This window comes from Leguminivora glycinivorella, chromosome 4, assembly GCF_023078275.1.
Source record: "Leguminivora glycinivorella isolate SPB_JAAS2020 chromosome 4, LegGlyc_1.1, whole genome shotgun sequence".
NCBI classification, from domain to species: Eukaryota; Metazoa; Arthropoda; class Insecta; order Lepidoptera; family Tortricidae; genus Leguminivora; species Leguminivora glycinivorella.
The window spans coordinates 14160578-14185828 of record NC_062974.1 but is presented as its reverse complement, the minus strand read 5'-3'; the positions used below and the strand labels follow the sequence as shown (position 1 = coordinate 14185828).

The following is a 25251-nucleotide window of genomic DNA, read 5'->3' as shown; positions in this document are numbered from 1 at the left end:
TATCTTAGCGTTATGTCCTTTCCAAAGGACAACTTAATTGGGCACTGATGTCCTTTGTAAAGGACGTAAGGAAAAACTGGTTGGGAAAGCGTAGGATTTTTTTCCATATTTTTCCAATACATATCTAACCTTAAGCAACATTATGTGAAAGTTTCAAAAATATACTATAAAAAAAGTACCTCTGGTAGGCAGGAGGTTAAACTACCGTCCGTAAACCGACTTTACAGACAACCAATTTTTTTTACATTGGTAATGTCATCTTTAAACTGTCAAACGAATAAAAAAAAAGAAAGTTAGTGGAACAATACTGAAATCGCGCTTCCAAACAATAAAAGGAAATCAAAGCATCTCTATGCGTATTTGATAATTTTAAATAAAACTTAACCGTGAATTAGTCAGTGAAACTACAGCGAAATAAAGAGAGTTTCGAATAACGAACAAATTGTGATAGCATCAGCGTCGTGTCAAGTCAACCGTCAAATGCGGTCGTTATATATTTTGTACCTATACATTTTGTGGCGGCATGTTAATGTTATGCTGTAGGTAAAAACAGCCATGGCGCCGTTGGAAGCAATGTTTACTTGGATCACGTGAAATTGGCGCGGAAATGCAGTTAAACATTTCTTCGTTTTAAGTTTGCATCAACATGGATACGCTTTCTGATATGATGGAGCCCGCCACCCCAGTGCTATCTTGCGATGGTGTCAACTATTGCAGAACTGAAGACAGTGGATATCATACTTTTACTCCTGGCTCCATCGACTGTTCAGAATTGTCTTCTGAGAATATAGATCCAGTTATTGTTCAAGCATCTGTAGGTGAAGGTAAAGGAAATCATCACAGATTTTATAACAATACTCCTGAACCATGCTATGATTTGACTAATTTCTCGGATAACAATGAAAACTACCCAGAAAGGATTAAGAGAAGAGGTGTGAAAAGGCCATATCAAAATGATACCGAGGCCAATGACAGCTTTGGATCAATTCCAACTCCAACAAGTATAATAGCTGGTCAAATACAGAAGTTAAAAGTAAATGAATCTGGAAACTACAGCGGTAACTATTCAATCTCACCAATCAGTTCTAACTACACTGATGCCAGTAGTCTCTACAACTTCAATGCATGTTCATGGTCATTCCCATCTACACCCATAAAGAAAGTATGCAAAAGCAGTTGCAAATTGAACAGGATAAGATCTAATCACAAATCAAGTCCATTGAGGCCATTAAATATCAACACCCAGCAACCTAAAAAGTTTGCTAGACAACTTGATTTTGAAACTCACTCTTTGGCTTGTGAGCCCCAGAGCCTGATATTGATCAATATCCCACCTCCAAGCTCTCCTGCTCCAGTACTCTATAAACCCAATCAGAGGATTGATATCATCAAGCTCTTGAGCGACAGAATCTGCTCCATACCAGTTATTGATACTATATTGAGCTTTATGTCACCAGCAGACATTTTTAACTTCTCTTTGGTCAGCCCTACGTGGTCCCGGGTATGTGGAGATTCATGCGCAGGCAGAGAAAAGTTAAAGACATATTTGAGATTGTCTAAAGAAAACCAAGAGAACAAAAGGAGTAGCCCTAAGCTCAACATTACTGATATCAGAAGGAAGCTTAGGGATATACACAATATTGAACACCTGCAAACTACACCAAGCTCTCCAAGAAGTCCTCCAACTTCACCTCGATCCATGAGGTTCAAGACATTTGCTCGGGTAAGATATCAAACTTTATTGATCAACAAACTGTAGACTGGTTACCTATCTGTTTTAGGTATATAATGTATTTATTTAAATTACTGAGCATAAACCATGTAACTTTAATCTCATAAGAACAAAAATATTGAAAATGATGACAGGTGAATTATAAGTGTTACAAATTGCACTTTTGGTTTATTCCAGTGAGATATATGTATTTGAGATCTTTTAAGATCACTAATGGTAATTTTTTTGTTTTCCTAGAACCTATTTTAGTTTACATGTTTTACTTACTACACTGTGCTGGCTTAGCAATCCAAATTAGATTTTGGCTTTTGACACTGACTATGCCATTCTCTCCCGTCCTGTGTATTCTGATGCTACTTAATAATATGAAGGTCTTTCAAGGCCTCATATATACATTTTAGATTATTGTACTTATCTAAGATTTTATTCATATGTCCCTATTCGTCATTCCTAGTGTCTATACAGATCAAACATTACTTTGACATGAATGACCTATTCTATTTGTGTTTGCAGTCAGCATCTTTGGATGTGTGCATTCAACTGGCCTGTGTGCGGTGTCAGCAACCAGCTAAGGTGACAAAAGATCCTTCCGGTGAGATTTGGGCATCATGCACACGTGCTACCTGCGCATACCAGTTCTGCAAGCTTTGCTCCTGTGATCGCCACCCAGGTAAGAGCTGTATTCGTTTTGACCTTGAAGGACCCAGCCCATCTAAAAGGAAAAAGAAAACTTGTGCTGCTGGATCTAGGCAAAGTAAGACCAATCTGCGCAGGCTTCTCATCAAATGAGACATGATTAAACTTAGTTTATAATGTGTGCTACTTAAAGTTGCTAGTTTCTATGTAAATGTAAGAAGCTGGATGTGTAGGGGTCCAATTCGTTTATAATATGTGTTGAGATTATTTTTTCAAAAAATCCCAGTGTTAGGTGGTGTGCCATTTTTTACAACTTTTTATTCAAATTAACTTTGTTTATAATGTGTTTGGTTATTTTTAAAGATAAGAAAGAAAATTAGATATAATTTTGTGTGCGTAATTTGAAGTATAAACTATTAAACATTCTTTTAATGAGCCCTACATTCCATAATGACATTTTAATTTTAAATTTCAAGTATAAGGAATAACTCTGGAAGTTAAACGATAGACTGAAATATTAATGCCATGTTAAAGTAGGTTTTAATTTAGAAATAATATTTTGACTCGTTTGCCTGTAAAAGGAGATGTGCCTGTGTTGTGCCTATTAACAATAAGCTAATTTCTGTACCTACAAGTAAATGGCAATTCCATTTACTCAAAATGCCATAACATTCGTGCTGATGGCTAATATGCTACAGTAAATGGAAACAGTGTATGATTTTATTGAATATTGAACAACTGATTTTTTGTTCTATTTTATGATCTTGACATATCAAATTTGTTTACTAGTTTTAGTAAAATCAAACATTCTGGTTATACAATTCACTACTAAGTAGGTATGCCGAATCCGTGGACTTTTTTTTTTTTTATTATAAATGGGCTTACTCTTGACCACAGACTAGCCAAAGGCAAAGACGTGGCCTACGATGGAGTGAGCTCGCCCAGAAGATGCCTGTTCACTCTTGATTTGAAGGTTGCCGGGTTAACAACAAAAAATAATAACAAAAAAGAATTTTAGATGTAAACCACTCCATAATATTCAGAACTTATCCTGCAAACTTAATGGTCCTTCATAAATAATATAGGGTATAGTTAAAATATTAACATCGAATCTAATAGTGCCATATCTTTGCGGTGTAATGTCTGAAGTACCTAACTTTTACACTTAAATAAATAGTTTTGGTGATCTCCATATAATAGGCAATACACCAGTGATGTTTTAAATTAATCATTCTGTATAAGTGTATATTAACTTTTTAAATATCAGGTGCACAACATAAAATAATCTAACAATGTAAGGAGGACGCATTTACTCACAAAAACAAGACTGTTCATATTACATCACTACTTTTTAACTTTCACTCGAATTACATGGACAAAATGGCATTTTTGTGTACAGTGCGATTAAAATCAGTTAACGATTTGGCTTTTACCCTTCGGCTTCGGCTCTTATCGAGAGTTAACTGATGTTGATAGTACTGTAATAGGTTACATTTTAATTATTTTTAATTCGGTTTTATTGCATTTTATCACATAGATTATTTGAGTAATATTAGGGATTGTTACACTAAATCCTAATAACTATCAAATAAGTATCTAGTCCTATACATTATTAAAATAGTGGTTTGTTCGTAATATTTAAATAAATAGTATTACATCAAAAGTCAACTTATGTGCTTGTAATACTTGATTTTAGTAATAACTATGTTGTGCTGGCATACTTTTAATTACCTGCACGGGAAGCATGGTCGCGCGATAGACGATAAAATATTATCGTCTATCGCGCGACCATGCTTCCCGTGCTGAAGTGAATTATCATACTTACAATTAAATATTTTAATAAACAGGATGTATTGTATTACTGGATGAGTGAAGACAACTACCTGATTAAATAGACAAAAATAACCTTTTTCCCGCAGCATGTACGTTTTTCTCCAAAATCTGTAAACGCCAACCTTAATAAGGTAATTTAAAATCGACGCAAGGTCTTCTAAGATAGTTTTCGCGTAGCAGCACGCGATCTGGTAGCTGCCCTCACTGACCCAATAAAATGCATTCTATTCTATATACTTCATCATTAAGATTTTATCAAATGGAAACAAGATTTTCCAGTTTAGGTAATTAAAAATATTAACAAATATTGAATGTAAGTTACTTGATTTCTGTTGAACAAAAAAAAGTGTCATTTTCCATTTTATACACAATGTTATTATTAATTTCAAGTATTTCAAGTACTATTGCATAAGCCTTTTTCCATAATTATACGTAATGGTATTGACTGGTACATACCTCATTTTAATTATAATTATATTTTGATTTTAATTGTATTTGATAGCATTCAGTAATTAGTTATCGCTACTAAGTTACGTATTTAATGCTCTTAATTTTATTGTCACAAAACATCGAATTACTCAATGTCGTAATGTAGAATTATCAATTTTGGTTATGCAAAAATTGCTATGGGCACAATTGTGTTTAGACACATTTTAAATAATTTTAAAGACTCATTTGATTTAAATGTAAATACATGATTATTATAATTCGGGACGCTTCGAAAGCTCTCTATTTCTGTGAATTGAAGTTTTAAAGATAAATAAAACCTGATAAAATTTTGTTTTTAATTTATGTTAACCAAGATAGCCCTCTTCATGTTACCCGCATTAAAAAAAATGCCAAAGTTAATAGTTTAAAATGTCCAACAAAAATGTCTTAATAGATTATAAAATACTTATCATTCTTATCAACTCATCACATAGTACAGCAGTAAATTATGGCGGGAGTAGGTAAATCTATTTAATGAAGGACAGATATATTTCAAATCATTTAATTAAAAATTTACAGATTTGTAGGTATTTACAATATAACATTACTTAAATTATTATTAACATCAAATTATCACTAAGTCTATACAACATTCAGTATTTAGTACAATTGGAGACCACCATAGAGTCAATCGGAGTAAGTTATAAAATTAAATCCAAGTCGCAAATGTATTAGGAACTGGAAATATCCATACAATTGAAGCTTGAAGTCATCAATATTACTTAGAATAAAAAGCGATAAGGGAAACAGTTGGAATAATGTCTTGCGTAATCAGTAAGATTGTTCGATGTGAATCAGTTCCCTGTAATAATTGAAGTGACTACAGCAGCTTATTTAACTACCGAGCTTCCGGCGCTGATCAAACTTCCGCAGTTTCCGCTTGACACTTCTCAGCCGAGACCCATCACGAACTTTGGTATCGAGTATGCCACTTGAGGTATTTGCATTATCATTGACATCCTGAAATGGTGGTAATATAATATTAAATTACTTAGATATAGGTGTGTATAGATATAAGTGTCATTCACGATGACGCACAAATTTGTCAAATCTAAGGTCTTAGGGTCCATCAAATACGGCCTGCGAACTTGCTTACGAGTTTACATTGCTATTGAGATTGCATACAATTCAGCACACCAATCAGTTCAATGAATGGGTTCTTACCGAATAAAACATAATCGGTAAAAGCGGATAGAAAGAAGCCTTATGTCTGCGACCTTATTTTAGAGCGGAAAAGACTTCGTCGCGTCAGATGGCGTCCGCTACTTCGCTCTTGTTGCGCAGCCTTTTACTTTTGTATGGACTTCTACAGACACTGCTGAATTTTAGGGAAGCCGTTGGGAATCGAGTTGTATCGACGCTACGCCACTGATAGGCTAAAGGTACGTGCAAGAATGATGCACGTTGAGGATTTTTTATACCACCTATTTGATTTTCAATGTTCATCCTGTTGTTTTACCAGCCAGCGTATTATGCTTCCAATTTTATCCTTTATTATCCAGGTGGATAAGACATCTGTCACTCTCGCAGTGACATGCTTGCCAAAGCGTGACGGATACTTTATCCACATAGATAAGTGATAAAATTGGAAGCATAATACGCCGACTGGCCGGAAAAAAATGGAAATTATAAATCTAGGTATATTTGGCCGCAGGAAACCAATTCCAAGCAGCGAACTGTACGCTCTATCGTCATTCGCTTAAGTAGATACTTAATCTTATGATTCTTCAGTATCCATTCGTTTCAACCACGATATTTATACTTATCTTGCGCATCCTTATCACAATCCTTAGGTAAATAGTTTATCGTTAAATTGTACCCACCTTTTTTGCTTTGGTTATTTCCACCACCTTAAACTTGCTGTACACTAGGTCTGTACAAAAAGAAATGAACAATAATATTTACAGTGAATTGTATATTATAAGCTGTGTAGGCACTAGGCACTTAAAACAGTACTGGCCAAAAATATTTCTGTGATTTTATTTTATTGATAGTCTTATAGATTTAATTACCTTCACAGTCATGTCATTGTCATGATGAAAATATATGACTATCTGACACATACAATTTATTGGCGGATACTGTTTATGCGGAAATAGAAGAACCATCACCATTCCAAACCGAATTAACCAGTACGGGTCAGTGTCAGACCACGCACAATTAAGGGTTCTGTATGTAGCATTCCAAATCCAATTATCCAAGTTTATTTATAATTATGACACACGGACGGACAGGACTTGTAGTAAACTTACGAACTGCCTGCTGTAAGTTTTTTTTTCTTAAGAGCTGAAATGTTACTATTACCTGTAAGTAAGGCTATTTTTCGGAAGTAGGTGATGTCTTTACGTTTAGTGATCGGTAAAGTAAACTTTAGCAAATTTCATGTCAGAGTTGCAGAGTTAAAACAATATTGTGTACTTAATTCAGGGGAATTTATTAACTAATGTTAAAAATCTTAAAATTAACTCTGTTTCAAATTGTTACTTTACCTACTGTAACTCGACTGCCATGAAATTTCCTACCAGTTCCCGATTACTACTTAATACTTATGCTATATTCCGTTATCACCTACGTGCAGAAGTTAAGATAGAGTGTTTGTTCTCTTCAAGTTGCTAATGAACAACTTTGGCAACTAATATTAGAAACTTGAGTGAGTTGAATTGGATGAAAGCTTTATTTCCAACTTTTAGACATTAAACTTGATGGGTATAGTGCATTCGAGGACAGTGAATCTAAAGATTTGTTTGAGGCAGCAGGCCTCTGTGCAGTGCATATGCATGGTGTTTACACAGGTAATACATGTTGTTACCTTGACATATCATTCCGTTATTTAGTCGAAAAGCACAAATTACAAAGCATCCAATATTACTTTGATTAAGCTTTCTATAGCTTTGAAACTGAAAAGTGATATAATAATATATACATACATGATTTATTTAAGAACGTGAGGATAGTTAGACGGACAGGCAAATATTTAAATAAATAGGTAAGCTAGGTATTAGGGTACCTACAAAAGTATTGACAGATTAAAATTATATTAGAATTTTGCGTGTTGCATTGAACGTGCTCTTAAAATATTGAGTGCATTCTTAACATACCTTCATTGTTAACTAAAAGTGTATAAAGTGCACTGCGGCAATTTCGACTGGGGGTAAATTTCAACTACTTTATCGATTTTTTTCCACATTTTATACTCTTGACTAAAGTGCCATAATGATTCCACTGAAGCACTGAACAGTTGAATACGCGTGACCAGTGGATACATGTCGCACTCCAGTTAATAGTTTAGAATGTGGAAAATATTTAAGTTTGTTCCCCAGTCCCCCCAGTCGAAATAGTCCCGGTGCACCTTACAGCAGATTGTGAGATCGAGAACAGTTTCTAAAGTAATTTATAGGCAAGCTTATGGTATAAACTTGCCTTTAGTTTAGTAGTGACTATGATACACCTTCCACATTTTATATGTAGGTAGGTAATGTGAAATATTATACACTGCAGAATCGCTGTCCTGTATCGAAAACTGCTGAGGTGAGCTAAATACTTACGAGACTGAGAGTCCGTTATAGAACCATGCCCGCCACGTCTGTGGCGCCGGCGCAGATCCGTCGATGCGCGCCTCGATGTGCCCACAGAGCGCACGGCGGTCGTGCGAGCGGCCTGAACGCGCATCGCACACCAGCCGCTTGCGGCATTCGCCGTCGCAAGTTCCTCGGCGGGGACTGTTCTTCCAGTAATGTCTGGAAGTATAATTAATTGTAGAAATCCTACAGCCACAAGCGGAGTGGAGACAAGCACAGTTTTCTACAGACTCCCCTCCGCCCTGAGCAAGTGAGCATATCATATGGAGGCGTTTTATTGAGAGAGAACTGAAGGTAGTTCCAATTAGCTGGAAGATGAAAGGAAGCCAAGGACGTTGCAACGGATTGGAAGCGTTGTGAGAACTCATGAAGGTTCTCAGGAAGGTGTAGTTGCAGGAATGAATAAAAAGGAACCGTTTCTGCGGTGACTTGCTTGGAAGACTTCAGTTGAAGGGTGTAGAAACTATCATATAGTATGCAGTCGTCCTATCCAAGAGTATTTATGGCTCTGCTCTCGTGTTGACAAATAAACTTAAACTAAAATTACTTGTAATATAAATTGAAGACGTCTTCTTTGGCTGTCATATCGTCAATGAATTTGTCCCAGTCCTGCGGCCGCAGGGCGTTCATTGTGTACGACGACCGCGCGGAGTACAGCTTGTACCATATCGGATAACCAAACAAATTGGCCTCCTTCAAGTTCATTATCCATGTCTCATGATCCACCACTAACTGTAAAATTCAATATAATTCAATTAGACCTAAAATCGTCAATAGCCATTAATTTTCAATATTTTTGATGTGTAGATATGTCTGTTGCTACGAATATTTATTTGGACAGTTTACATACGTATACGTACCCGAGTAGTTGCATCATGATCTCCATCAACATAATATATTCGATATCCAAGATTTAAATCATAGTAAGGCGAGACAGACGGTCCCACGTAGGCTATACTAGTTGCTCTTCCTGTAAACAAAATTAAGTAATGTAAATGTTTACTACTTATTCAAGTATAATACGTCATATACCTAAGTACATACTCGTATGTATAATTAACTACATAGATAACTGTGACGACTTACGAAATCCTCATTTACAATCCGAAAAGTGATTAAACCTGCCAGTTTGCAACCCACTGACATGAGAAGATAAACGTCAGGTACTTAGATGCAAGAAGCATATTTTTAATATTTACCTAAATCGTTTGGATCGTAGAACACTTCAAATTCATCAAAATGCGTGTGTCCGAAGAATTGTGCAGTAATTGTGGACTCGTAACGGTTGATGATGGCGTAGTAGTTTCTGCTCCACACTTTTAGACAGTCAGAGTGACCGGGCGGTATGTGACCGATTATGTGAACTTTCTCCCCGCTGAACTCTGCTGACTGCAACTCGTAAATCAGCCACTGAAGCTCGGTCGCCGGGTCGGTGCTGTTCAGTAACAGCCACCTGAAATTATTTTTCTAAATTAAAACAAGATACCTCTATTGATGACCTAGATTTAAAGACTGTATCGTTAAGTATGAAGACAACTTTGAGTAGCCGTATTTATTTGCTATTAGATTTTTTTCTTATAACAAGACATGGGCTTAATAAGGCACATAATAAGGTACACATTTTGTCCTAGAAGCTCGACTTAAAGCATATGGTTTAGACAGTATTGACTTAATCCTCCCGAGTAACAATTACGATTCCGGACAAATGCTACTAGAAAATTCACAAAGTGCGTAAAAGACGATACGATTGCGAAAAAAAATTGTACGGTGCGAACGAAAAAAATTGTACAACGACACATGATCCACAAAGCAGAATATCTGGACATAGTCTAGCCACTGTTATTTTAAAAAAATAAAGTTCAGGATCTGTGTATGGCGGCCATTTAGAGAATGTGGCATGGTGCTTACTCTAACTCCGACTTTGATGTCGAATTTGACTATCATACACTGTTTATATTGATCTGGTTTAGGCACTGTTCAAACACCATGAATGTCAATTAGACTTTGGCCTATGGCTAATTTTTTTATCTGTTTCTCTCATCCTGCTCGCATCAAAAATTTACGGCAATCCGGAACGTTGCTCAAAATTGCGTTTTATTAATTTATATAAATTCACCGCATTTATTCTACAAGGACCCAATTGGAAAACCATGAAGAGGACTCATAAAGAATATATTTTGGCAGCATATTAACCTTTGTTTGTTGAAATCGTACAAAGAGTCATTGAAATATTCTCAAATTAAGCCAGATAGGGGTTGTCCGAAATTTATTTGCTAGACCTTAATGAAAGTACCATAAAGTCCCTAAAATAAAAAAAATATCAGACCTTCTTATATCAAATAGTGCTTACCAATACCTTCAGATCATACTCTCGGAACATAATAATACAAAATTATGCACATGTCAACATTTAGACGAGGTTTGTTTTGTCCTTATACTTAACGATACAGTCCTTACATACCTCAATATAAGTTTGCGAAGTAAGAAGCACAGCAAATGATTTGAAACCACTAATAGTTATTTGTTATACAAGGGGGCAAAGTTGTATTTTAACGCCGAGTGTGGAATTGAAAAACGAGCAAGTGAAAGGATTCTATAGTTGAACCACGAGCGAAGCGAGTGGTTCGAGAATAGAATCCTGAACTTGCGAGTTTTTTAACACACGAGAAGTAAAATACATTTGCACCCGAGTGTAACACAAAACTTTTCCCCTCACTATAGCGAGGAAACTACAACGCAAAGAAATGCGTTTATCACTGCTTCCAGTAGTTCCACAGGTGGTAAATCATCTTTATTACTAGATTCACCTACTTTTATCAATTTTAAAGCAGTTAATTTGACTTTATTCAAGGTCAAATTACTTTACCCACTAGTGGATAAAATGCGTTTTTACCCGCTGGTATTAAAGGACAAAACACGTGTTTCCGAGCTAGTGGGGGGAAAAGATCTTTATGATACAATCTGTAGGAGTGTGTATTCTGACTGACTACGGATTAGATAAGGCAATTAATTAGCAGTGGAATCAAAGGGAAGAGGAAATTTTGCAACTGTTGCAAGCGGCGGAGCTGACGTGTCTAATTTAACACCAAAGAGCATCAATTTAGCCATCATGTCATCATTGCATGGGAATGCCGGAGTTACACAAGCAAAGTTGCTAAGTGGTGTTCATAATGGTTTCTGATGTTCTGAATGTTCTTGTTAAGAGGTTAACGACTCCACTTTGCCAGCTAAGCTACCGTCGCCACCGCTACCCGCTAGGTGCTACTTCTGCTTACGGAATGTACGTTTGAATCTAGAGATTTTTATGGCCGTTAAGATGTCGCTGATTACTTAGCACGATTCGTACATATATCACGGACAAAACGTATTCTAATTATCTTGAAAAATGCATACCAGTTTTTATTGTTGCAATAGTTCATGTTGAGCGATATGATGCGAAAGCCAGGGCGCACCAGTACCGAGTAGAAGGCCCCTCGTCGCACCGTATGGGACACCCCGGCTGGCAGCCACCGTCGCCACTGGGCATCCAGTTCGTTGTACAGCCACGCTATGTTGGACTCCGGTGACGATATGTATGGCGGTGGGAAACTGGAAACAATAGATATGTGATTTGAAAAACGGAACACGGCACGGTTACCTACTTACATAATATGATCATGGCGACAGCTCTGATATTTGCAACGTGTAGGTTTCGCATGAAGTATATAAAATAATTCTACGTAGGTATTGCCCCTAGATCTTTAATAGACTTACTCGTCAATGATTTCTTATTATCCTCTATTTAACATGATTATGTTACTGTTCCGGTTACTAACGTACTTTGCGTACCTATACCTACCTATATTCTGCATTTTTTTTAAATTACCTAAATTAGTACAAAGTCGCTGTCAATCAGGGTTCGAGGATATATATCAAGATATATATCCAACTGGGTTCGACGATATATATCAATGGATAAAATATCCAATATATCTTTATATCTTTTTTAAAAATATTGTAATATAAAAATGGTTCTCGAAAATGTAATAACAAGGTTAAAAATATACTTTTTTTTGTGTTTGTTACTGTTTTTCTACAAAATGGTAAGTGTTTCCTTATCTAAAGTAATATTCATAAATAATGCAACAAAATAATAATATGCCATCCATACAAAATTGATATATATCAAAGTTGTTATATATCCGATATTTTGATATTTATTATAGATATTTTCGAACCTTGCCGTCAATAGAAATTGCGAACAATGTAAACAGAATGGTTGAAATATCCATATTCCAACACTCTTTTATTGTTTTAATGGTCTAGGATCATGTGTGATATGATTTGACTGAATAACACATTTTTAAGCCAGTCTTTGATTAGTCAGAATGGAAATTAAATAAAGGCATTTTGAATACAAGGTTTGTTTACATTGTTCGCAAATTCTGTTGCCGGCGACTTATAATTGGTAGTTGGTACCTTGTAGGTTCTGCTGGGCCTTTCGAATTTATTTGTGAGCAGAAATTAGCATAAACTACCTATCGAAACTGTGCCAGAACATCCAACCTGTTTTTATATGAAAGCCAATTTAAAAATATCAACCTTAATCAAGAACATACGAGCGGGCGTGATCGCACTGATTGATACGACCTCGAGCATTACAGCAACACAACGGAACGAGTAATGAACCTGTATCCATAATTGTATCCATTTTATCCGTACCTGTTAACTGGAGATGACTCGTGGTTACCAAGAGCGGGGAAGATAGGAACACCCGGAAACATATCCGACATCTGGGCCACTGTCTCCTGCAGGACTTTGAGGTTTTCTTCCTTCGTCTGGTTCCAAACGTCGTGAGGAGGCAGGTCACCAGTCCATAGAATATAGTCGATATCCTGGAAACACCAGAAGAAAATGGTTGAAATAAAGTATGATCGGAACATGGTGAAAGACTAAATTTACACTTTGGGAAATTTAGGATAATAATTATAATAAGGCTACTCCAAGAAGGAGCTCTGCATAAGAGTAAGCACTTGTTTGTCAATGATTACAATTTAAGAATAAATAGTGGAAAAAGAGTCCAATCGGAAAAGTCGGAAACCGGCCTTGTAGACTAACCCCCGGATTCATAAACGTTCCCTAAAGTTATCAAGCCGATAAAGTTCGTTTGTCCCTTTCCGACGTGTTGGTGCGACAGAAAGGGACAAACGAACTTTATCGGCTTGATAACTTTAGCGAACGTTTATGAATAAGAGTAGTAGGGTACCCCCGTTACCAGCCCGGGTCTGGGGCCTGCTCCCAGGACCCCACCACCGCCCATCCATGGTCTTACTGAACCTAAAAAAAAAAAAAAAAAAAAAAAAAAAACTAATAGCCCCCCATTTAGATTCATTGCGCTGGGTCTCGACGCTCTCAGAAGCCTCCTTCTAGTATTTACAGAATACGTTCTTTACACAATAAACCTTGTGCACGACGGTCACAAAAGGATTACCGACCCTTTCTATTGTTCGATCTGGACTCGGCGCTAGACCATTGTTACCCTACCCAGCTACCTGGCAGTGTCATGCACACCTTTTCCTTGTGTCTCATACTGATAGGTATTTTATAATTAATTTTTAGTATAACTTTGTAATCATATGGATTGCGATTCTAACCTAACCTAACCTAATTAAAATACCTAACTTTTCCATTCGTAACCTAACCAAATTTAATTAAAACCTACTCTTAGTTAACCTAAGTAGTCTAGACTTACCTTTATGAAACCTAACTGAGTTTCACCTACTTTTACTTTTATTTCTATAAATGTAGGTATTTATGAAATGTATTATAATTACGTTTTAACTTAAGAACTTCTGAGTTACATTTAAGTTTATCCAAATACCTAAACTTAACGATCCTATCTAGCGTATCTTTCTTTTTCTCGAATATTTATGATATCTTATACCTATTTCTATCATACATCTCTTTGTTGTATTACCAAATTTGTACATATGATTAATAAGTCAATTTTTTGATTACGTCTTAATAAAAGTTAATTTCCCATCTTATCAAACTTTTTTTTTTTTACATATATTTCAATGTTTTGTATCTGAATAAACCTCGGTAATTTTGTGAAGTTGCGTTTTTGCTTAATTGCTTTATTTATTGTACCTTCTTTGAATAATTTACTTACCTATGTCTATTATTATTTTTTATGACTTGTGTATTGTTTAAGAGAATGCATACTTTCAATAAACTTGTTACGACGTGAGAAACTGAGAACCGGTTAAAACATGTTTAAGGCTAATTCTATGTGAATAAAAATGTCTTTTGTGCATTTTTAAAGATAATATATATTTATTGTTTCCGCTTATTTGAATAATTCGGGTTTTGGGTAAAGAGATCCTTCGACGAACATGTCAAGGCATGATACTTTCTATTCATATTTAACAAAGAGCATTAACTGGTGTAAACATGTTTTAGACTAACGCACCGGTAATTCTTGTGACTTGAATTTATTATTGTAACAACTTAGTTGCTTTATTATAGATGTTTATTGTATTGTAAAATGACAAAAAGTTTATTGTTTGCGTTCAGGTATAAGATGAACTGGTTGAAACAAGATTTATGGTACGTTCCCCTGCTCTCTACCATATTACGAGTATAAAAGCCAAAGAGAGTCGAGGCTGAATAAGTATTCCTGTAGAGGCAGCCTTCTGTACCAGAGCTCCTTGTATCTAGTGTGGTATATAGAGAAGTGGAGTGTGCGTTCAAAAGTGAAGTGTTTATAGACAGATCCAACAATGGACGTGAGTATGTTTTTCTTTTTAAATTACTGTAACCCATATTGCCTTTTTAGGGTTCCGTAGCCAAAATGGCAAAAACGGAACCCTTATAGTTTCGTCATGTCCGTCTGTCCGTCTGTCCGTCTGTCCGTCTGTCCGTCTGTCACAGCCGATTTACTCGGAAACTATAAGTACTACAGTGATGAAATTTGATGGGAATATGTGTTGTATGAACCGCTACAAAATTATGACACTAAATAGTAAAAAAAAGAATTGGGGGTGGGGCCCCCCATACATGTAACTGAGGGATGAAAATTTTTTTTTCGATGTACATACCCGTGTGGGGTATCAATGGAAAGGTCTTTTAAAATGATATAAAGTTTTCTAAAAAACATTTTTCTTAAAGTGAACGGTTTTTGAGATATCAGCTCTCAAAGTCGTAAAAAGTATGTCCCCCCCCTCTATTTTTATAACTACGGGGTATAAAATTCTAAAAAAAATAGAGGTGATGCATGCTAATTAACTCTTTCAACGATTTTTGGTTTGATCAAAGTATCTCTTATAGTTTTTGAGATAGGTTGATTTAACTGTAATTTTGGTTAAGTTATTGGTTTATTATATTTGCTGCTACGGAACCCTTTGTGCGCGAGCCCGACTCGCACTTGGCCGGTTTTTTTTATAATATTGTTTCGTCTAGTGTTCTTTGTATTTAATTAATAGAATTGTTAATAGTGTTTAAAATATTGTCTTTCATTGTTTCAGTTCTCTGAAAATACTTTCAAGAACTATTACTACCCGGAAAATCAGGGTGATTCAACCGATGAGGAAGGTACAGCTGGTTTCAAAGTTAAGCAAGCCCTCGCAAAGAAACGTCCTGGAAATAATATTGACAGCTTCTTTGAACGACCTAAAAAGCAGTGTAAAACCTTGAAACGGTCTTCGAATGTAAGCAAAAGTTCGCCAGAAGGCGTGGCTAATTTATCATCTGGACAAGATGATGGGGCGTATTCATCTCACTTAATTAAAATAGAGATATATGATATGCAAACAATCAAAAACATCCCATCCACGGAACACTGGAAGCACGCGGACGTCAGACTGAAGTATTTTGCGTTGGAAGACGACTTGGAATTACAAAATACGCGAAATATTGTATATAATATTACAAAACAATTAGCTTCTAAGGACACATGTGTAAAATATTTTATAGATAATAAGAAACAGTGATAAATATAATTTTTAACGATAGCAGTAGGATAGTGTTAAAGTGTTTCACATTTCTTATCTTTCCTTTTTATGATTTAAGTAAATTTCCTTGTAAGATATTCTTTTGCATTGTTTCACATTAAAAATGACGAAAAGTGTTAAGTCGGTCCACTACATTTGTTAATATGTAATAACCCTCTTTGTTTTATAAAATGTATACTCTTTATTGAATTACTTAACGCAGAAACTCAATGTGGGGAGGCGGCTTCGTTTGACAATGGATTCTCTGAACTGTGATGTTTATGATGCGGAACTTATAAGACTCTGTGAAGTAATCGAACTAGATGAAGAGTTATATGAAGCCGCCCGACTTGTGAGCCAATGTCACGGAGAGACGTAAGTTATTTCCACTTAAAATATTCATGTTCCTGCATGTTCAAACCATTTAACGAATACCTGCTTCATGTTGAGTTTTAACTTGTTATGACCGGATCTTGTTTCTACTTGTAGCGATTATTCCATTACCTGCTGAACAATAGGATAGTTTTTTAACGAGGTGATACTTGATCTTATTGTTACGTTGATGGTGAGGTGGGAGAGCCCACATATATAAACGGGGTATCTGAGATTGTTATCATTCAGTGTTTTACCACCGTGCTTCAATAATTGTAATACTTATTTGTGACGTTCATTTCCAAAATGGTTTTTACTTACTATCATATTGGTCCCACTTTACCTCGTGACAAGATTGCACAATTAAGTAAAGAATTTATTTTAAAATGTTTCCATAACAGTATAAGGCTCTGGTACACAGAAAATAAGTTACCTTCTACATTAGTGGAAGATTTTGATATTAAACCATACTTTACACCATGTAGTGGTCATTATATCAACGATTCCAAGAAGAAAACTGTATCTGAAGATGTAATTGACGGTGTTTTAATGATGCAAGCCTATTGTCAGCAGTGTCGAAAAGATTTGAGTTAGTATAAATGAAGTAACATTTAAATATTTTTAATTATATCTCGCATCAGAGTATTTATAAATGTATATGTTTTCGTTGTTTTAGATCTTCTCAAATAGGAGGTGGATTGAAAAGGTCGGCTACAGTTTTAGAGACAGAAGAAGAAGTATCTGTTAAGAAAAGTCGCCTAGCTGTTGAGCCTACATCATCAACGTCATCTAAACCAACCCCTTCTGTCATTGTAAGTACAAATAATAATGCTGAAATTGAATGTTCTGTATGTAAAAAGTTAGTGTCTAAAAGATATTTTAAAAATCATTTAAACAGTAATCTTCATAAAAATAATGTTATAAGATCTGACTTAGAATGGATTGATGTTCAATTAATTGAGAATGCGTTTAAGAATAGGGTGGCCACTTATAGAATACTACTTAATGAAAAAGTTTACCAACCTTTTACACCTGAAACTATTTTACAAAAGAATAGAGATAAAATCTTTGCATTATTGGATCGTTCCCTTAGTAATCATTTTGCATTGAAAGTTAACTTTATTCTAAATGCCGATTTTACACAAGAGAGCAAACAAATCAATAATACTTTTGATTTCCAATTATGTAACAATATTATTGATACTAGTAGCGACAAGGATGAAATTTTCGAGTCCGTGATTAAGGATATATTAACAAAATTATCTAACTTTGAAAGAAAAGACAGTGGGTGGGGTTTAGTAAAATTTAACTATCTAGATGTTAATGTTAACAAATTTAATCCGTTGCGCGGTTCTTCTTATATTGAGTTACCACGAGATATTCAAAATAAAAAAGCAGTTATTAATGTAAAAAATAGTGATCAAGAATGTTTTAGATGGGCAGTATTGTCAGGATTATACCCCCAACAAACCATCGTTCAAACTGTACTAAATCGTATATTGTTCATAAAAATAAATTGAATTTTAGAGATTTAACTTTTCCAATAAAATTGGGGGATATTCCAAAATTTGAAAATAATAATAATATGAGCATAAACGTTTTTGGAATTGAATACAATTCTCAAAATAAAAAACATGATATAGTAGGACCATTGCATTTAACAAAGTGTAGAAAAGATATCCATTTGAACTTATTGTATATATCCAAAAATAGTAACGGACATTATTGCTTTATCAAAAACTTATCTAGATTAGTATCTAAGCAATTATCAAATACACAGCATGCTGTTCATATTTGCGATGGATGCTTATCCAACTTCACAACTCACGAAAATTTAATGAAACATCAAAAAAACGATTGTTTCCATGTTTGCACACATTTACCTTCAGAACAAGATAAAAAGAAAAACTGGTTCAATGAAAACGTTCCCACCAATGAAGTTACCTTCGATAATTACGAACGTAAATTAAGGGTGCCTTTTGTTGTTTATGCTGATTTTGAAGCCTTTTTAAACCCTATAGCAACACAGTCAAATAACCCTACAACATCTTCTACTACAAATATTCAAAAACATGAGGTATATAGTTTTGGATATTATATTAAGTGTTCTTATAATGATAAATTGTCTGTGTATAGAACATACAAAGGTAAAGATTGCACCCAGGTATTTATGAAGTACATAGAAAAAGATTTAAAAAGCATTTGTAAGAGGAATACTTTCGGAAAAACTCCATTGCCTTTATCCATTGAAAATAATAAACATATTGCTCAGAGTAGGACATGTTACATTTGTGATAGAAATTTAAATAGTGATTCTATCATTTCCTACAATTTCCATACTGGTCTTTACGAAGGCGTAGCACATACATTTTGTTCTGAAAAATACAAAGCACCTCAATTTATACCTGTATTTTTTCATAATTTGAGTAACTATGATAGTCATTTCATAGTACATGGACTTGGTTTGGTGGAAGGGGACATTGAATTGATTCCACAGAACAAAGAAAAATACATTTCATTTTCTAAGAAGTTACAAATAAATAATCGCACAATCAAATTGAGGTTTGTAGATTCACTTAAATTTATGCCCAGCAGTCTTGATAAACTAGCAAAAAACTTGTTTCCTAAACAATTTCATGAATTAAAATTGAATTTCACTTGTGAGGACGATTTTAAACGCTTATTACGAAAGGGTGTGTATCCGTATGAATACATGACATCATACGATTCTTTAAAGTTAACTGATCTTCCCTCTAAAGACAATTTTTTTAGTTCTTTGACTGATAGTCACATCTCAGAAGATGATTATAATCATGCAAAAGATGTTTGGTCCCATTTTCGTTGCAAAAATATGGGCGATTACTCCGATTTATACCTAAAAACAGATGTTTTGTTACTGGCTGACGTATTTGAAAATTTTAGAAACCTTTGTCTTAAGACGTATGGTTTAGATCCCGCTCATTATTATACTGCTCCAGGATTAAGTTGGGATGCAATGTTATTTACTACAAAAATAAAATTAGAACTCCTAACTGATATAGATAAAATATCATTCATTGCAAAAAATATTCGAGGTGGCATATCGCAATGTAGTAACAGATATGCGAAAGCTAATAATAAATTTATGGGTGATTTTGATTCAAACATACCATCGTCCTATCTTATGTATTTTGATGCAAACAACCTTTACGGATGGGCTATGTCTCAATGTCTCCCTACAGGTAAATTTGAATGGGTTCATGTAGATACAGACTTCAATATAGCCGATGACGCTGATCATGGTTTCATATTAGAAGTTGACCTCGAATACCCTAACGAAATTCATGACTCACATTCAGATTTACCATTCTGTCCTGAAAACGTTTGTTTGGGTAATTGTAAAGAAAAAAAACTGATTCCTAATTTAAATAGAAAAACTAATTATGTAATTCATTATCGAAATCTAAAACAGTGTTTGAAGAATGGTTTGGTATTAAGTAAAATACATCGCATTCTTAAATTTCAGCAGTCTATGTGGTTAAAAAGTTACATAGATTTAAATACCCACATGAGATCGCTGGCATCATCTGATTTTGAAAAAGATTTTTTTAAACTAATGAACAATTCAGTGTTCGGTAAGACTATGGAAAATGTTGCAAAACGTGTAAACGTCAAATTATTAAATCACTGGGAAAATCGAGGGAAATCGCAAGGGGTTCAGTCTTTGATAGCTAGACCTGAGTTCCACAGTCTATCCATATTCTCAGAGAATTTAGTAGCTGTTCAATTGAAAAAAACTAAAGTCTTTTATAATAAACCGATTTATTTGGGGTTTTGTGTATTAGATATATCAAAAACTTTAATGTATGACTTTCACTACAACTACATGAAAATCAAATATCCTAACAAACTCAAACTTCTTTATACAGATACGGATAGTTTAATTTATCAAATTTTCACTGAAAATTTTTATGCAGATATAAAAAAAGATCTTAATTTCTATTTTGATACATCTGACTATCCTCCTATCAATAAATATAATTTCCCACTTATAAATAAAAAGCGATTAGGATTTTTCAAAGATGAAAATAATGGTAGAATTTTAAAAGAGTTCGTTGGTCTAAAATCTAAAATGTATGCCTTAGATGTTGAAAAATATGATGAGAATGATGACAAAAAAGGTAAATATGGTGTTTTATCAAAAGCTAAAGGAGTCAATGTATGTGTTACAAAGAAATTTACTCTAAATAATTTCAAAACATGTTTATTTAACAAAAATGTGCAACGTGCTCAAATGCTAAGATTTAAATCTATAAAACATGTAATATTCACTCAAAAAATTAATAAAATATCATTATCTCATGATGATACAAAACGTTACTTATTAGAAAACACTTGTGACACCCTTGCGTGGGGACATTGTAAAATAAAAAAATAATTTAAATTTTGTCATGTAAATGACAGAACATTCAAATTCGAATTATTGTTTGTAATATATATTTTGTATGTAAATTTGAATAGTTAACTTAAATTTAATTGTAAATTATATTTTAATTAATTGTTTAATTTAACATTTATTCGTGTTTTGGCATAAGAATATTGTAAACATAGATTTATTGTTTTTTATGTTTAAATTTAAATTGGTGGTTGGGTATATAAAATGTAACAATAGATTATAAAGAAAAGTGTTAATATCAGAATAAAAATACATATTTTTTATCAGTTTTTTTTTTTTTACTCTACTTTAGTTTAAATAGTAATATGTTTATTGAATAGCACCATTTAATGTCTATCCGCATTCATATCAACACTGTTAAACATATTACAGCATTCAAAGATGATTCATTTTTATCATCCTTTCACTACCATTGTCGCAGGTCCCAGTGGGTGTGGCAAAACTCAATTTGTTACAAATTTTTTGAATAATACTAAAGAGATATGTAACATAGAATTTGATGAAATTATTTGGTGTTATGATGAAATGCAACCTCTTTATAATCTAGAAAATGTAAATTATAGTCAAGGAATACCAGATTTTTCAACCTTCGATGGGAAAAAACCTAAACTTCTAATAATAGATGATTTAATGAGAGAATCAGATGGACGAGTTGTTGATATTTTTACTAAAGGAAGTCATCATAGAAATTTAAGTGTTTTTTATATAACACAAAACATATTTCATCAAGGAAGAGGTCAACGTGATATTTCACTGAACACAAGCTACATTGTATTTTTTAAGAACCCTAGAGATAAAACTCAAATACGATACCTGTCACGACAAGTTTGTCCTGAAAACTCAAAATTCGTGGATGAAGCCTACAAAGATGCTACAAAGGATGCTCATGGTTACCTTATGATTGATCTGAAACAAAATACAAATGACATATGTCGTTTTAAAACAAAAATATTTCCATTTGATGGACATTGCACAGTGTATGTACCCAAAAAAGGATTTAAATATGATAAAAATCAACAAATTTTAGTCAGTTCTACATGATGCATGCAAGAGTAAACACATATAAACATTTATTAGAAGCATTGCACTTGCTTAAACCCAAATATCGTACTGCATTACTTAAATCTTGTGATGATGAAGAGATCAACATTATATGCGAGTGCATTTATAACGTTCTGAATGGGAAAATTCCTTTAGAAAAAAAGGAAAAAACAAAGTTAAAAAGTACAAAGACATATTAAGGAAATTAGTTTCAAAAGGTAAACATAAATTAAGAAAAACGGTTATAATTCAAAAAGGAGGTGCCTTTTTACCTATTATTTTAGGAGCAGTTCTAAGTGCCTTAGTTAACTCTTTATCATAAATAAACAAAATGGAAAACACGAAAAAAATGTTATTAGTTGAATCGGACTTTATTGAAAAGTTGAAACGCAATGAGAACCCTCCTGAAAATTCCTCATCTCGGCTAGATGAAGAGATGCAAAAAATTCTCAAAAGTAAAATGAACGATCGTGAAAAATGGATGCTTTATTCTCAAGCATTGCAGCGGTTTCTACATTTTATTGAAACAGATCGAAAACCGTTTAAGATACCTATAGTAATGGAGGGGTTCGATCAATTCAACAAAGAAAGTAATGATATCATAAATTCAAAGATACCCAAAAAGGAGGAGACAGAATATAAGGAATCAGCGAAAGGTGATGTAACTGAGATAGCTGCACCATCTTTGTTTAACACGACACCTGGTGAAATAAATCAAGAATCAATGCCGATCAGTCCATCAAAAATAATAGAGATATTACCTAAATCTTATGAAAAAAAAGCTAGAACGCTATTAGATTACATTGTTTTAAGTAAACCTAAAATTTGGTGGAAGCAGACTGGTGAAGTTGTTATAAACAACCAGACTATTCAAAATAGCAATATTACTGATTTGGTGAGCGACACGGTTAGATGTCTTAAACGTCCTAAACCAATTGGCTGGGAAGTGTTTGCTTTACTTTTAAAAGATATCAAAGTTCCTAAGTCATGCATAGGTAATCCTACAAATTTAGCATTTATTAATGACACTCCTTTGATTGAGCCCTTTACCCCCTCTACTTCTATAAGAACAGGAGCCTCGTTAGATAAAGAAAACAACACATCTACTCCTCTTACTACACGAGTACAAAAATCATCTGCAAAAACTATAAATTGGGAAAGATGGACTCCTTATTAGATATTAACAGAATCTACTATGATATCTCTCATCCCGCTGGTTATAGCAGTTTAAATAATTTAACAAAGGAAATGAAAGGTCAAATGAATAAAGAAGATGTAAAAAAATGGTTACAATCTCAAGACACGTATACACTACATAAACCTGTTCATAGGCGGTTTACTAGAAATAGATACATTCTATCTAACTTTAATGAACTTTGGCAAGCTGATTTGAGTGACATGAGTACATATAGTCAATTTAATGATGGTTACAAATATATTCTTTGTGTTATCGATGTATTCAGTAAATATGCTTTTGCAAGAGCCATGAAGAAGAAGGATTCAGCAACAGTTAAACATTGTTTTGAAAGCATATTTACTGAAGCCAACTCAGTTCCTCGTCATATCCAATCTGATAAAGGTACGGAATTCGTTTCAAAGGTGGTAAGAGATTATTTCAAAAGTAAAAATATTAATTATTATACCACTAATAACCCTGATATTAAAGCAAGTATAGTAGAAAGGTTCCAGAGAACTCTTAAAACGAAAATGTGGCGTTACTTCACTCATAAGAATACATATAATTACATAAATGTTCTACAAGATCTTCTTTATTCTTACAACCACAGCTATCATTCAAGCATAAAAATGTGTCCAGTTGATGTTAACTCTAATAATATTATGACTGTTTGGTGTAATTTATATGATCGCAATACAGATAGACAAATCTCACCAGAAACTGCAAAACTAAACGTAGGAGATCATGTTAGAATCACTAAATACAAACATATATTTCAAAAAGGTTACGAAAGTAATTGGAGTGATGAAATATTTATAATTAATTCAATTATTAAAAGATCTCCTCGGATTGTTTATACACTAAGGGATTTGGAAGGCGAACGCATAATTGGGACGTTTTATTCAAAAGAAATTCAAAAAGTAACTTACCTCCCCTCCAACGAGTATAAAATTGATAAAATATTACGTTCACGTCGAGTTGCTGGCAGAAAGGAAATACTAGTGAAGTGGCAAGGTTATCCTAATAAATTTAATTCTTGGATACCTGAATCAAGCTTAAAGAAAATATGAGTGATAATAGCTTTTATTTAACTTTGTTAAGTAATAGTTCATCCGATTATTACACAGATAATACGACTGCACATTTTTTAACAAAATTACCAAAGACCATTAAATTGGATGGAGAATGGGTAGTTGGTTTGGTGGAATTTCAATACCCTTGTTCTATGTATAATGTACAAGAGCATGAAAACATAATCTATATAAAGAAAAAAGTGTTTTCGCCTGCTGACAAGACTTCAAAAATTGTGGATATAAAAGCTCATATACCAGCCACTACTTACGATAATATAGATCACTTTCTTCAAGCGTTTAATGAAAACCCTCAGTTAAAAAATAATGTTAAATTTCGTTATGATGAACTAACAAAAATGATAGGAGTAACAACATCAAATAAAGATATCACTTCTATCATAACAACTCCAATACTAAGTCTTCAAATGGGTTTTAAACCAAGAACAAATTTGAAACAAATCTCATTGGGAAAAAACCCAGCAAATTTATATTTAGGTTTACCATCTCAAATATTTGTTTATACAGATATCATTCATCCACAAGTAGTTGGAGATGTTATAACATCGTTACTTAGAATAATACCTTTAGATCCAACTAAGTTCATTTATGGAGCTTATAAAACACATATTTTCTCACCTGCTCACTATGTACCAGTTTTACGAAGAGAGTTTGATACAATTGAAATAGATATAAGAACAACAACCGGTGTCAGAGTACCATTTCAATTTGGGTCTTCTTGCGTGAAACTACACTTTCAACGTGTAAAATGATGTATAACAGATCATCAACCTCTTGTCCTTACGAACATTATTATTCACACCAAGCCGGCTCTGGTGTAGGAATTGTCTATAAGGGAGTTCCATATCAAAGAGGACATGGTATAGGCAGTTTTTTGGGAGGACTATTTAGATCCGT

General features: G+C 34.0%; 2 protein-coding genes across 3 annotated transcripts in view; one reads left to right on the top strand and one right to left on the bottom strand.

Annotated features, from left to right (window-relative positions):
• The first annotated feature begins 291 nt into the window (after positions 1 to 291).
• On the top strand, positions 292 to 3225 carry LOC125225098. Its single transcript, XM_048128645.1, has 2 exons — positions 292 to 1723; positions 2246 to 3225. Exons 1-2 carry the CDS (start codon positions 647 to 649, stop codon positions 2519 to 2521), a joined length of 1353 nt encoding a protein of 450 aa, XP_047984602.1. The 5' UTR covers positions 292 to 646; the 3' UTR covers positions 2522 to 3225.
• Positions 3226 to 5178: 1953 nt separating this feature from the next.
• The window catches only part of LOC125225096 (sphingomyelin phosphodiesterase), a 51974-nt gene continuing 31901 nt past the window's right edge, over positions 5179 to 25251 (bottom strand). Inside the window, exons 6-13 of one of the 2 annotated variants that reach the window (XM_048128640.1) lie at positions 12970 to 13142; positions 11662 to 11856; positions 9468 to 9721; positions 9129 to 9238; positions 8816 to 9000; positions 8236 to 8427; positions 6514 to 6563; positions 5179 to 5650 (exon numbers count right to left, since the gene is read on the bottom strand). In XM_048128640.1, the coding sequence (XP_047984597.1) occupies positions 6542 to 6563; positions 8236 to 8427; positions 8816 to 9000; positions 9129 to 9238; positions 9468 to 9721; positions 11662 to 11856; positions 12970 to 13142 (1131 nt within the window). In that variant the 3' untranslated portion in view covers positions 5179 to 5650; positions 6514 to 6541. The remainder of the gene's footprint in view (positions 5651 to 6513; positions 6564 to 8235; positions 8428 to 8815; positions 9001 to 9128; positions 9239 to 9467; positions 9722 to 11661; positions 11857 to 12969; positions 13143 to 25251) is intronic. The other variant, XM_048128639.1, reaches the window with a different exon arrangement.

Bases quoted from the DNA above. Each gene is read 5' to 3' on its own strand.
- LOC125225098 (XM_048128645.1), top strand. From the start codon at position 647: ATGGATACGCTTTCTGATATGATGGAGCCCGCCACCCCAGTGCTATCT. The intron at 1,724-2,245 runs GTAAGATATCAA...TTGTGTTTGCAG, and splicing joins GGTTCAAGACATTTGCTCGG to TCAGCATCTTTGGATGTGTG.